Source organism: Amphiura filiformis, chromosome 16 (genome assembly GCF_039555335.1).
Source record: "Amphiura filiformis chromosome 16, Afil_fr2py, whole genome shotgun sequence".
In the NCBI taxonomy this organism is placed as follows: Eukaryota; Metazoa; Echinodermata; class Ophiuroidea; order Amphilepidida; family Amphiuridae; genus Amphiura; species Amphiura filiformis.
In genome coordinates, this window is record NC_092643.1 from 42009568 (window position 1) to 42024937 (window position 15370).

Consider the following 15370-nt stretch of genomic DNA (forward strand, 5'->3'; position numbering starts at 1 on the left):
GGCAGCCTGAATTTGTTGGAAAAACGTCCAACGACGGGTTAAATATGCTATAATAGCTCTTGCGCAATTAAACAGAGAGAAGAAATATCTGTGAATAAAGCTTAATGCTCTGCGTGCTAGCCATGCGCTTTAACGGAAAAAGTTTTGAAATATTTTCTCAAAATATCAAGAGCTATCTTAAGAACTACTGAACCAATACTAGGCTTGTTTGTACTCATTTTAATGCATTTTTCATGCTGATTCCAAATATGGTCATGAAAATTTACATTTTTTTAAAACATGTCGTCTGCATTCGACACCCGCGTGAAGAGAGTTAAACTTGCAATTGATTATATATTTCACGATTTCCCTGTAACCTTTTGTCCAAAGGTGGTTAAATACAATATTACTGTTCCTAAGACAAATGCCTCTTTTCATGCATACTTGCTGTGTTACGGTTCTTGTCGTGCATCCTTAGTAAGTTCATTCTGGATATCAGCGAAGCCTTTCTTGGCAATAATTTTCAAACTTTCTCGAAGAAGTAAATTCTGTTTGTCAGTTTCACAAAGGTTCGTTTTGTCTGAAACACATTGACGGTATAGCTCTAGATTGGATTTGATATCAATGTCTTTCGTAATTCTGGCTTCAAATTCGACAACGCAAGGTATCAGAGACGATGAAGAACATTTTCTTCTGACTCTTGGTGGGTTACTGTCAAGTCCTTCGGAAGCGGAGTCTTCGGCTAAAAGAAAAACGGAATATATAATATATATAGTTGTTAAATACTAGCTGCGACCTGTACTTTCAGATGCCACTTGGGCACCTGTTTGGTCCCTGAACTTTATAGTGAATGTGAATAAAGAGGATAGCCGGAGTTGTTGACATGCTGCATGATTTCTAAAAGCTTTTGCAATACATGTATCACTGTGAGTACTATACACTGTTCCCCTGTCCATCACGTATGTAAAGAAGTTCACATTGTTAGCTATTATTTTGGTCACTACACATTCATGATTATTATCGTACCAGCCCACTCTGATACTGAAACGGTATATTTTCTCAGCATATTGAGAGTTCCGCCTTGCGGAATGGCCGAAATAAAACCTAAAATACAACATTGGCAAGCTTGTTGCTTTTGCCTACTCAATAGACTAATAATTGAGGCATACACGAAACTTTGCTACAATTAAGTTGTGGATTTAAGGAATATGGCAATCTGGATGGATCAAGTAAGTCATCATTCCTCTGCCAAAAAGGACAACCTCAAATCTTACAGCTGCAGCATGGCCATACAGCTCCGTACTATCAGTCTGATTAGTCATGCAAGCAAGATACTCTGCGAGTGATTATAAACAGTAGCCACAAGCGGAGATAATCATAGCAGAAGAGCAAAGGAACGGTGGAGCAGATCTCCAATCTAAATTTAGAGCAATAAGTGACTAATTCCGTGATCTGATGAAGTCGGCCGGAAGGATGTATGTTACCATTTTTAATATCTACTTCGAATACATAATAATGGAAGCGCTTGATGGGTTTGAGGGAACAGTGAGCAAAGGATATATAGGTCACCAACTTGAGGAACATCAGACAGTGTCTAAGCTTAAATACTTAGGGGCGACCATCACAGATGATGCGAAATCAGTGGAAGAGATCAAGATCTGAATTACAGTTGCTACATCCACACTAGCGAATCAGAAACATATCCGGCAAGTCAAGAATAAGCCTCATAAGAGCATTTGTAGCATCAGCTGTCTTTTACACTGAATGCTGCAACATGGAGAAGCGAATTAATGCATTTAAGATGGACTGTATGCGACGGCTCCTCCTGATCGATTACACTTCACATACTACCAACATGAAGCTATATGGAGAACATGAATATCTGATCTCAAATGTGAAAAGGAGGCAACTTCGGTGGTTTGTCCACGTGACTCGTTGGAAGAACAGCCTGGAAAATACCGTTATATGGAGAGGGGCAGATGGAAATAAGAAAGAGTGGCAGACTAATGGAAACGTAGATTTATAACATCGAGGACTGGACTGGGATGAACTTCGACCAGATCATATACAGTGGATCACATTGTGTCTCAAGAGCCATCATCATGTCGCCCCAATAGCCTTCAAGCTAGATAGATTATAGATATATAGATAGGCCAATATTGTCATGAAATATTGTCAACTTTATCCAAGCTCAAACACTGTCTTAATTTAAAAAAAAAATAGAAATTAAGTTTATATGTGTATTGATTCTTAAAATGAATTACCCTGAATATGAACAACTGAAAATGAGGGTTTCAAGTTAATTCAAAACACATCAAGCGACTATATACGGTACCATAATAAGTTAGTAGCATGTCGATAGCATGAAGACTTACCGTCACGGACAAATCTACCAGGTTTTGCTCTCATAACAGAAGAACTTAACGAATCACTCGAATACTCCTCCTCATCCTCGTCATTATACTCATCATCAAGGTCATCTCTTGGCTCATAATCAATTTCAATATCAAAATCTAATTGGCCGATTTCAAGGTTTGGACATAGTCCTGAGGAGCGGAGAACTAGTGCGTTTTGCTTTACCGATAAGATGTAGCTTTCCATGACGCATGTCTCGTCAGTATCTTGCCCGTTAACAATGCAGTCAAGATAAGACTATAGAAAATAGATAATGAAACTATTATTCGCCAGCAAAGTGTTACGAGCAATCCGATTATCACTATGTCAACTAGATTACGCTTTTGAGTTCTGCACCACGATCGAAATGATCACAACACAAAGTCTATGGCATGTACTATCAATTCCAAAGATGCGTAATCCAGCTACCAGTGGCGTGTATTGTAGACTATTCATGATATTTGTCTGTCTCACAAGTAACAATTCCTCGAAGCCGTTTTTAAGATATTATACCTTTTCTGAGACATTTTCTGAACAGTGTCACCTACCGCTTTAAGTGATCGAACACTTCATTGGGCTATTCGATTTAAAAATCCACACTGCCCTGAAGATTTAGCTAAAGTCTTCTACAAAGGGAGTATAAGTTTAGAATCAAATAGGCAATTGGGTAACATCCATTTGAAATACTCACTGCAGTTGTGGAAGATTATAGGCAAAGCCATAATTCAGGGGGAGTTGGGTTTCAAAATGATTAACTCTGACCAATTATATACATTTGAAAAACTTACTCCCCTTATGGAAGATATTTCCAAAATCCTCCACAGGGGGATTGTGGATTTTAAATGGAATAGCCCAATACGGTAGTCCTGCACTCTAAACACAGGTGTTAATATACGAATCGGATGACACTTTTTAAACATTTCGACACATTTAGGGACCGTTGACAAACACTTGTAAGGGGGGGCTGATGCAAAAAATTTCATCGCAATTTTTTTCGGCCCCCCCCCTTTACAGACCTCAAAAATTTCAGCCCCCCCCCCCTTTTTGACATGAAAATTATGGTTCAACCCCCATAGAAAAGCATATAAACTCAATTTTCCCAGGAAAATTTGTGGTATTTTTTTCAGGGCCCCCTTAGGAGGGTCAAAATTTTTCAGGCCCCCCTTTTTGCATCAGGCCCCCCTAACAAGTGTTTGTCAACGGTCCCTTATAGCTCTATAAATTGTGGTCAAATTGTGACCTTTTTATGGTTAAAAATTGACCACAATGTAGGGGTAAGGTGCATAGTTGACTTCTACGGGGTCAATTTTGACCACGCTGTTTTAAGAGTGTAAGAGAATATAGGAGGTATTGCTTACGATTAATACCACATCATTTGGCCAGAACATTTGCCCAGTTCTCTTCCAGTCGCCGTAGAAATAGTGATGTAACAGGATTAATTACCATAGCGATAGGTGAAAACTTTTGAATGTATTGCCCTGTACTCTAAGTAGGCTGCACTCATCACCTGTCATGTCTGTGTTGTGTATGTGTGCAATCATTGATTGACTACAATACCGCTCTTTTCGAAGACATTAATGGTACAGGTGTGTGTGAAACGTACAATGACTCGGCATAATGTGAAATATCTGTAGAATTACGATCCATGTCTTTATGCCTATTCTTTGATAATCAATGGTGCGACGTACGACATAAACAAATAGTTTTCACCTATCGGTAAGGCAATCTTGTTACATCACTACTTCTACAGCGAATTATAATTAGGATAGCCTATATGTAGAATGGATAAAAATGATGTCCCAAAAGTTAACGTACCTGTAATCCACCACATATTGGCTCTTCTAAATCATTGTCAACTTCAGACATTGCTCGATCGAGCACTGCGTTACATCTCTGCATTACGAGAAACTCACATTCTAAAAATAAAAATATTCAACTTCAGTAAACGTCATTATGGTTTTACACTTATGATACATGTTTCTATATTAAAATACATATCAATCGTATTTCTCATGCGTTACATGTGCCTTGTAATTCTAATCAATTCTTGTCAACAAATCCATATGGTTGAATGAGTTATGCCCCTTTCAGCTAAATCGTTGGTAAAATATGACACATTATTTGAGGGACCTGTAATGTATGTGTGGTACAAACGTCGTATGCAGATTGAAATTCTGCTATAGCGATGCCCAACTGCTCCAAGAATCAACCAATGAGCATTAATAGGTCAATTTGATGCTTTTTACGAAATATCTCATTCTATACAGGATATAGTCCAAAGGCTGATTTAGTAGTCCGAAAGTAAGAAAAAAGAGTTCTTAAGTGTCCCCTAAGAGAAAATCCACGCTTCAACTCAAAGGTTCCCAAAATTCAAGAACCATTTAAAGAACCATCACAGCCTCTTCAGCTAGCCTCTTTTGAGAACCAAACAATGGTCCATAAGAGTAACCACAGATCCCTTTTAAGAACCATTAACAAATCTCCTGAGAGGAAAAATTAAAAAAAAAACCTTTGGAATCCTTTTTTTATTTTTTATCTAAGAGTATATAAATAATAAAATCTACATCTACAATATAATTGATATTCACCGCTCATAACGTCCCAAGGAGAGCTTTGATCAACAGACTCTAGTTCTGATAATTGGCCGTCATTGTCTCTATCATACGTCACAAACAGATCATCCACATGTAAGTCTGCCGTATGATTGTCGTGCAAGTTACTGTGACTGATATACTCTTTTCTAGTAACAAACCCGTCGCCATCTGCATCCGTTTGCTCGAAAAGTTGTAGGCGCGAAGAAGAAGTCTCAACTGGGTCCGATTTCTGGTTACGCCTGATAATAATAAATCATACGTCATGATTAGCCCTACGTTACTTTTTTCTGAATTGTATTGCCTGAAACAAAATTGACTATGATTATTTGTTTCCCTCTTTTAAGGTTACATCTGTTGGGGTCCCATGTTTTACTAGCCCCCAACTTTTTGACAAAATAACTCTTTATTTGTTCTTTTCAGCCACGTTTTGACAATTCTGAATGTCCACCCCTACATTTCAAGACAGACGCTAATGTTAGCCACTATACCAAAGTATTGCTAACCTGAGTCTCAGTTCTGAACAGAACTCACGCATGGGTGAAGTGGATATAGCCTGCCAGACAAGAGTCATGACTCAAGATTTAAATTTTGAAACAAATGAAATCGACTCAGATTTTTAATCACTTTCCTCATAGAGATTATGCAGTGACTCAAATAGGCATATAATCTTTGATTCGACTCGACTCGAGGAACTATTAGAAACCTGCTGTGTATATTTGTGGCCTAGTGTCCACATTCATTCAGGTGTTCTGTGCAATCTTCTTCAGTGTTGCCACATTTCCAATTGAGTGCAACCATGGTAAGAATGACAAAAGTTGAATCCATATTGTAACATTTACATAAAAATAAATTTATATTTCTCTCCCACAAACTGTCAGTTTTACTATCAGATAATGGCATCCACGTTACAATGTGTGTGGGTTTTTTTCACAATTACTTTAAACGGTTAACTTATTGATTCATATAACAAAAATAGACCCGCCACGTTCTTAAAAGGGGTTATAAGTTTACAAAAAGGGAATACATACAATCACTAGAAGAAGTTTTTAATGAGAAAGAATTTAAATTTTCCAATTCTTTTGGATGAGAAACTTCCTGGTGTGTGTGTCAATCATTTAATTATTGTATTATTAAAACTGGTGAGAATAAGAAATCCCCGCTGAGCTCAAAACAAACATTATTATATTCTCATCCAAAAGAATGAGAAAATTTAAATTCTTTCCATTTTGGCCGTTTCTCACCAAAATGTCCGCTTTCTCATCAAAAACTTCGTCTAGTGAATGTATAAATACATTTGTTATATACACTAGAGCATAGGTTATTTTTACCACTTTCATTACAAGAGCAACCATTCTAATTCTTAGAAAACTTTTTTTTCCAAAGAAGTAAACTCGAGTGATATAGGCGTACTTTTCGCCTTCAATAAGGCCGGCCGTATAAAACTAATGTTTTGGTTCTCGTCCAGAGGATTTTCATGAATTGATGATGGAAGGAGGTTTCTTTTCCTTAAACATGTTAAATATAAAATTAGAATTGTTAGTCGTTTTCGGTCTTTTCTAAAAGAGGAAAGGGACCCCTTTTCTTTCTTATTTTTTTTTCAAATGTGAGATTGGGATAAACCCCCTAGAGTACCACAAACAGACTTGGAAGTAAATCCTTGTTCTCTATTAAACTTATTTTCCAAACATTCCAAAGTCTTACATTTTTTGAAGAATCTAAAAAAACACAAAAACAAAACAAAACAAATCTGACAAATTCCAGAACTTGAGGCGGGGGACGATAACAAAAACATTATTTTTTTTCGGCCTAATATTGAACTTGTGAAGTTACACGAGAATCCCTGTTTGACATGTTTATCAATTGATTGCAGTGATGTTTTCACCTATCACGTTTTGAACATAAATTTGATCCAATGATAAATATTATTCAGTTGTGGTGTTATATATAGCGTGGGTAATATCATTTGTATTTTTGTCTTCATGCATTGTGTCTGGGAATATAGATTTCAAATCGCGTGATGGTTTCAGTGCCAAATTTGGTTAAATTTAGAACTAAAATCTGTTCAACCATCATTATTTGCTATCAGCTTTTAATATTATTCAAGAAAAAGCACACCATTGGGACATTTAAAACATGTTGCCATGTTATACATTATGAGTACACTGCAAAAAGTGTTTAGAAATCGAGGACAGATTGGTGTTTGGGTAGCATTTAAACACTTTATTGTTTAGATCTTGAATATCTAAACACATAATCATATTAAGAGTGTTGAAGTGCAAGACATTTAAATTTCTAAAACCCCAATCTGTCCTCGATGTCTAAACACTGTTTTACCATTGAGTGATAATGGTTATAAACATGATAACTACTATACTAAGTGTTAATGTGAAACTGGATTGTTTCTCCTACATAATGGTTTAACTTAGCCCCTATAAATTGGGATGCTTTAAACATTTTGACATGTTAAAAATATAAAGGGGTGAAGAAAGCTGTACGGGTATTGTTAAAGCTATATAAGGGGGTGAAGAAATAAGCTAAATGGGGGTGTTGTGAAAGATATAATAAGGAGTGAATGGAAATGAAAAACGGGTGTAGGAAACGGGCGTTGTAAAAGATATGAAGGGGCGAAGAAAGCTATAAGAGTGTTAAGAGTGTTTTAAAGTTATAAGAGGGTGAAGAAAGCTAAATTGTTAAAGGTATAAGGGGCAAATGGAAAGGATGAACGTGTGTTGTAAAAGCTATAAAGAGGTGTACAAAGCTATAAGGGTGTTGTTAAAGTAAGAAAGCTAAATGGGGTGTAAACGCTATAAGGGTTTTGTTAAGCTATAAGAAAACTATAAGGGGTGTTGCTAATGCTATAAGGGGTTAATTGAAGAAAGTTAAAACTAGGTCCGGTTTCTCGAAGCTTGGCTAATGGTCAGGCTTCCTAAGCCAGAAGGCTAGCCCTACCATTGTGGATCAATTTTATTGATTTATCTTTCTTTTTGATGTACGATGTAAAATTGTGAGTACTGGTACAGTATAGACTAATTGGGCTTAAGCCTGATGGCTTATGAAGCCTGACCACTAGTGCTTCAAGAAACTGGCCCTAAGGGAATTAACTTTATACGGCGAAAGTCTCGGAGAGGATTACAAAAATTCAAATCCCAGGTCTCAGAAAGTGTAAAAACTAATTGTTTTCTATTATAAAGCTCTATTACTTTCATTGACTTTACTTTGGATCCCGCGAAGGGTCCTGACTTCAACATACCTGTGATGTCTTCGAACGTGCTCTGTAGTAACGTCTTTATGGTGACGCTTGGTGTTATCCTCTTCGTTCATATGATCTTTACTCCCTGGGATAGCGTTTTTCTTATCATTTTGTGAACATGACAAATGAAGGTATATGATAAGAAAAAGAAAGGCTACCCTTTTTGACATATTTGCTGATAAATCTGTAAAAATGAATTCAAAATATAATATACACCATACCATAATTATGTGTTTCTATATGCTTCGTTAGGATAAGGTTAAAAATTATAACAACACGTAGCAAAATGCCAAACAGGGTGACAATTTTCACATTAAAAACAATTTGATCAGATCAAGTTTTAGAATATATATAGTATATAATATAAAAGCTAACGCGACATACATCTGTTGGATTCAAATTTCAAAGCGCTAATTTGAACTATTAATTTGTGAATTACACTTACCAATGAAATAATACTGCAGTCATGTACTACGAATATTTGATCAAAGTACTCTGAAATTCCGTAATTCTGTGATAACACTTGCCTATTTACTATAGTAGATCAAACTCCGATAGTTTTGCAGGAAGTTGAAAAAATATTTCGAGCTCTTCCATATAAAATCCACACTACCCCTGTGGAAGATTTTGGAAATATCTGCCACAGGGGGAGTATGAATTTCAAATGGAATGAGCACATTAGGCAGCTTCATTTGAATCTCATACACCCTCTGAGAAAGATTCAACCTAGCTGAGGGAGGGTGAGTTACAATTGGGACTGCTATTTATTATGTTAATTCCATTTAAAATTCATACTCCCCCTGTGGGGAGATATTTCCAAGCTCTTCCACAGGGGTAGTGCGGAATTTAAATGGAACAGCCCAATATATGAATGGCTAACGTCACTTTTCAAATATATCACAATTCATAAATGCAAACTGTTTACATTAATTGTGACAACTGTGGGTGAGAGGTGGGCGAAGATCAAAGTACGGCAAACATAATTGAACAACTAGATAATTTCAATCCCTAGTCAGTTTCATTTGTGAATTATCATATCATAATATTATTTTAATTTTTGAATAAACGCGTTCTATGGGACGCACCAGATGACGTCCTATAAACTTATAACTAGTTTTGTTTCTTGGTTGAAACCCTCCGCCTGCCAGAAACGTAATCATGTTAATGTTGAAAATATTTTTGTTAAAAGTCTCATCAAGTTTGAAAAGTGTAAGAAAAGTAATAATGTTTGTGTTTTGTTGTTGTTGAAATTTGAAGTGTATCTTAGTTACCCGTCCAGAGCGAGAGATAAAACTGCATCCCTTAACCCTCTTCATTACAAGGTCACAATTCAAAATCTATGTTTCAAATTTTATAACTGAAATAGCAGAAGGGGGGATTCGGCAAATTTTGATGGCTCAATTGTATTAAATAACCCAAAATTTGTTGTCATGGTGATCCTTCGAATGAAAAAGATACAGATTCAAAAGTTGGACCTATAAAACCAATTAAAAATTTCTTTTGTTGGTAGAGTGCCTGGTCGTCTCAACGAGTCATCTGACCAGTCATGTAGAGAATGAATGTATGGTACGCTGACTTGAGTAGCTTTTTAGTGTAACTTTTGAATCTGCATTTTTTTTTAAATTTCAACCCAAAAGGTCACCATGACATATGAGCTGTATAGACAAATGAGGTATTAAAATTTGCATAAATAAATGGGTTTCTTTTTGCTATTTCAGTTTTGATGCATTGACTTGTCAAAAAAGGGGTATTTACTTTTGATATTAACATCGCCACATAAAATCTCAATCGATTGCAAGCATTAATAAATCATATTGTTTTTAATTTTATTATAGCATTGACAAACTATGCCGGCACATTTGATATATGTATTTCACCACATTTCACCGAATCCTGCCCAACGGTGACAAATATAGTTATATTGATGAACTTGTTAAAAACCACTTAAATGTAATAATGATAATTATTTTAATATTAGAAGCTATTAAACTTACCTTTCTCTCAGATGCACTCACACTCTATCTCACCAGCTGTCGTCTGTCTAGTATGAGAAGCTGTAATATCTCCAGCGTTTAACAATTTTAAAACTCCGATAAGTATAGCTCGGTGATAACTTCATTGAAACAAATCAACATCGTTTAAGAATTTTCCGTCATAACTACATTGTCCTAATGAACTTTTAAAAGGTTCTGCGAAATTATTGTCTATACAAAGATTAAATCAGTACTACGCACTTCCACTTCGGATCCGTCACACGAGTGAGCAAACGGAGTCACCAGTCGAAAATCCCGACTATGAACTTTTATGCAACCATATTTGAGTGAATTGCAGCAGTCTTCTATCTTCTGTCTCGGGCAAATGTATATAGTCCAGTCAATCTAAACAAATTAGTGGTGTCACCCACCACTAATTGCAACAGATTTTTTTTCACTTTTATACATTTTAGAGATGTCCCCTGAACATCATACCAAAAGTATACTAAAATATATTTGGTGGAAAGGTAGTTTTTGGCGGGAAAAGGTCATACAGGGGTCAAATTTCAAAATTGCTTTAATCTTTTTAAAAACTATACCAAAGCATTCCTCTAGTCTTAAGGATTCAGAAAAAGTATAGTTTGTCATATCTGTGATGTACCATTCTCAAGTTATAAGCAAAAAGGTCAAAGGTCAAATTTTGGGCTCCACGTGGGTCAACTTCGAAAAAATGCTCCGATCTCCTTAAAAATGGTCTCAATGTGTTCTTCCTTTAAAAACACTCCAAAATAAGAATAGTTTGCCATATCTTGGATGCTTCGTTACCTAGGTAGCAGGGTGAAAGAGGTCATTGACCATTGAACTCTATTGACCCCGACCTAGTTTTCGATGTTACGCATGTAATTAAACAACCTACACAGTGCAAATATTCTTTAAATGAATTATGTTTGCAAGCCGAACAATTTGAGACCATTTTGGTTTAAATCAGACAATGTTTAGTTTTTTTTCCCTGTTGAACCCAACATTTGACCTTTGACCTTTTCAGCTATAACTCAAGAACCGTACATCACAGGTATGGCAAACTATATTTTTTCTGAATCCTTATGACTAGAGGAATAATTTGGTATAGGTTTTAAAATGAAATTTGACCCCTGTATGACCTTTTCCCGCCAAAAACTACCTTTCCACCAAGTATATTTTAGTATACTTTTTGTATGCTGTTCAGGGGACATCTCTGACATTCACAGGATTGAAAAAATTCTGTTGCAATTAGTGGCGAGTCAAAACCCACTTTGACTGGACTAATAGTCATCCCGGGATAGTCATGTAGCAAGAAGATTTATATGTGCTGAGACAAGTTTTCCTCCTTTAATATCATGTATCGCTTAAATTTCAATAGTATGAGTTCGACGTAACAGCACACTTTATCATTAGGCTAACTGCCTACTGGAGTGTCATTATTGTTTGTTTATCTTGATATTTCTGTGTTATACAGGGTGTCCCTTTGGATATAAGTCGACCCAAAATTAAATTGCCTTCTTTTCAGGTGCACCTGAAAAGAAGGCAATTTAATTTTGGGTCGACTCTCTTCATTCCAAAGACTTATTTTCAAGTCTAAAAGATTTAATTTTTAAATCCAAGGCGGACTGTACGTGCAAAGATTGAAAATCCAAGTCCATTGGATTTAATATTCAAGTCCTTAAAGATTTACTTTTAAGCATATCTGGGATTTATTTCAAAATAATATAAATCTTTATGGGGATTTAAATATCGATAAGATAAGTTTGTGTGACTTCTTATCAAGCAATACGTCTATTCACGGCAGTAATACCAGGTCAGGACCCCGGGGGCACTTCAATTTGAAATGGATATAGGTGTAGGGCTGGCACGTTCGCACTAAGGGGCATTCGGTGAGAGCAAAATGTAAAAAATATGGGGTCATTGGGTGAGAGTATGATTTTTGGCATTCGGTGAGAGCAAAATGTAAAAAATGTGGGGTCATTGAGAACATGAGCTTTTTTTAAAATGGAATCTTTGGGTGAGAGTCGAAACAGCGCAACAAAAACCTCGAAAATCGAATTTCTAGTTCTAAATGGCTTCAAATTTCTTTGTTTTATCAAAATAAATGACAAAATCAGTGATAAATGAAAGTTGCTGTTAAAATTGAACAAGTAAGGGTCTTTGGGTGACAGATCAAATGGAAAATAAGGGGTCTTCGGGCGACAGAACATGTGTTTGTAAAAAAATATGGGGTCTTTGGGTGACAGCGATGCTGAAAAAGGGGGTCTTAACAGCCCTACACACGCGTCACCTCCAAAGTTGGAGTCAGGACTACTTCAAGCAAGTCTGCAGTGCCAGTGATAATTCCAGTGTCCAGTGGCCGAGTGTGATCCTTCATGGAAATAAGCTTACCCATTTATAAGTTACATTATGTGTATAGGTAAGCTTATCATAAACACGGACTACTACCTCGGCAATTCAAGATATAATCTTCACGTTGGCCCTTCGCGCACAACAACGTAATCTTTTAATGCAAGCAATTACAGCATCTGGGATGCCATTCTGCAAAAGGTATTCGTCCATATCACTTCATTCATTCGCTCGCCAGTCGCCACTTGAACGAAATCGCAAAAGAAAGATGGCGGCTGAGCAGTCCAGGAAAACGTTTCGATTGGATCACGTGCACGCGCACGCATCATCGCGTTGTGATTGGTTTAATGTTTAAGTCTTTCGAAAGATTTAATTTTTTTTCTTTTTCCCGATCCCAAAGAAAATTTAAATCAAACCCGCGTAAAATAAATCTGAAAGACTTAAAAATTTAGTCTTGGCTAAGATTTAAATTTTAAATCTTTTGAATTTAGAGAGTGATCCACAGTGTCAACACCATATATTATAAATATTTTTTCCATACCGCTCCATACTCCGTTGGAGAGCGACGGGCGATTGGTATTTCGCCGAACGCAAGAAATCTGATTGGCTAGAAATCGATCGCTTGATCGCTCAATGGTAAAGTACATACTCAAAATGTATTCAATTCTATTGGAATCAATATTCTATTATCATGATTATTGACACAGATAAAGAAAGTTTACATAATACATTGTGTTATATAGACATGTGATTGAATATTCTATACAAGCACCTGGATCTTAGGTGAATGGGCTAAATGTGTTCCTTTACATAATTGTAAATTCTCAAAATTAAATATATCACAATTTTTATTTACGATTTAAAAATCGTTACTTATAAAATGCAGTAAAACATATCCACATCAAACAGCAATGGCCGCTAATTAGTGTATTTAATTTCAAGTTAGTGTATTAAAAACAAAACCTGGGTTTTACCTGAAAACAAATCGAATTTTCTGGTAATAGCAACATCATATGGGGTACTAGAGCATACGCAATTCGTAATAATGTGTAGAATAGAAATTTGGTGGTATCTCATATGATAGTCGTATGGTGTAAATGGTATGCTTAGCCTGAGTCGCTCGGCCTATCTCGAACAAAATCGCCATGCGTAGCTATTGAAAAACGAGAGGATTCGCCGTACTATCACGGCAATTTTGACACGAAGATATAGGGATGATGACGCTGTGTGCTGCTGTACCTCCTTTTCGTTTGTCAAGTTGTCTACACTTTTATTTTCCGACACTTGCAGTCGAATTGATGAAAAGGTTTCAAAGTCAGATTGATCTAAACACATTCCAAAAAGTAATTACCCCCCTTTATTAAGAGTCAATAACTCAAAATCCATGTATCAAATTTAAAATCTGAAAAAATCTTTCGAAAGATTTAAAAATGAATTTTCTTTTTCCCGATCTTAGCTAAGATTTAAATTTTAAATCTTTTGAATTTAGAGAGTGATGCTGCACCTCCTCTCCGTTTGTCAAGTTGTCTACACTTTTATTTTCCGACACTTGTAGTCGAATTGATGAAAAGGTTTCAAAGTCAGATTGGTCTAAACACATTCCAAAAAGTAATTACCCCCCCCTTTATTAAGAGGCAATAACTCAAAATCCATGTATCAAATTTAAATCTTAAATAGCAAAATGAACCACATTTGAGTTATGCAAATTTTGATACTTGATTTGTCTAGATAGCTCAAAATTTGTAGCCACGGTGACCACATGAATGAAAAAAGATGCAAAATCAAAAGTTGCACTAAAAAGATACTTCAGTGTACCATTACATTTTCTACATGACTTGTCAAGAATGACCCGCGGTGACTTGTGACGAACAGACACTCAAGCGACAAAAGGAATATTACAAGCCGGGATTACAAATTGTTTCGGTACAACCAAAGTATAGCTAGACTACTTTGGTACAACTTTTACATCTGCGTCTTTTTCATTTGAAGGTCGCCATGGCAAATTTGGGTTATTAAGTCAATGAGGCATCAAAATTGGCCAAACAACACTTGACTTCTTTTTGGTATTCCAGTTTTCAAAATTGGATTCAAAACAAAATGGATTTTCTTTGTGATGCATTAAAGTACTTTAGATATGAGTAACACATTAAATGCAAATGCACCGAAACAAGTAGGGATGCGTGAGGAAATGCTTTTACGGTATTCGCCTTTGGTCAGGGCCGTCGCTACCATTTATTCAGGGGGAGTGTCGAGAAATAAATTTTGCTGGTTTATGGTTGGATTTAATAGCTGGCCCCTGGGCATGACAACATGATTGTCACCCCCTGGCTTTTCGGATCGAAGACTAGCCCTGGACCCAGTGCCGTGACCAGTTAGCCTTGATCAAGGCTTCCTCCTTACTTTTTCTCTATTCATGCTCTTCATAGGACCCATGTATAATCAGTGGTAGAAGTAGGCCTATCATATACCATATGCATATACTGGACTCTCTAAAATTTTTAGTCAGGTCAGATTTTTTGTGTTGGCGCTGGCAACATGAGCTAGGGAGGAAGTGTGCCTTGTGGGGTGGGCGTGGTGGGCATTTTGCTCAAATACTACCCTTGCAGTGCATAGTATGCCTGGAGTAAAGTAAGATAAGTCCACTATCTGGCCTCAACAATTCAAATGTCAAATAAATTTGTACAAAGTTATGATGGTAAATAATTATTTCGAAAGAATAACTTTTGAATCAGAAATGTTTAGAAGATGTGGCAAAGCTTCCATGAATTTTACATTCTCTAACTATGGACCCCAAAGGACTTGAAGCAAGT

At 36.3% G+C, this 15370-nt stretch overlaps 1 protein-coding gene across 1 annotated transcript; it reads right to left on the reverse strand.

Moving 5' to 3' along the window:
* Window positions 1-305: 305 nt before the first annotated feature.
* Window positions 306-10503, reverse strand: LOC140136014 (uncharacterized). Its single transcript, XM_072157722.1, has 6 exons — window positions 10212-10503; window positions 8218-8401; window positions 4962-5206; window positions 4189-4289; window positions 2355-2631; window positions 306-721 (listed from the first exon to the last, which is right to left on the reverse strand). The coding sequence occupies exons 2-6, from the start codon at window positions 8385-8387 to the stop codon at window positions 432-434; spliced, it is 1083 nt and encodes a 360-aa protein (XP_072013823.1). The 5' UTR covers window positions 8388-8401; window positions 10212-10503; the 3' UTR covers window positions 306-431.
* Window positions 10504-15370: the final 4867 nt, after the last annotated feature.

Excerpts from the sequence above, each read along its gene's own strand:
- LOC140136014 (XM_072157722.1), bottom strand. The coding sequence starts at position 8,387 with ATGTCAAAAAGGGTAGCCTTTCTTTTTCTTATCATATACCTTCATTTG. Across the intron at positions 5,207-8,217 it reads CACGTTCGAAGACATCACAG|GCGTAACCAGAAATCGGACC; the intron begins GTATGTTGAAGT and ends TATTATTATCAG. Across the intron at positions 2,632-4,188 it reads CAATATGTGGTGGATTACAG|TCTTATCTTGACTGCATTGT; the intron begins GTACGTTAACTT and ends TATTTTCTATAG.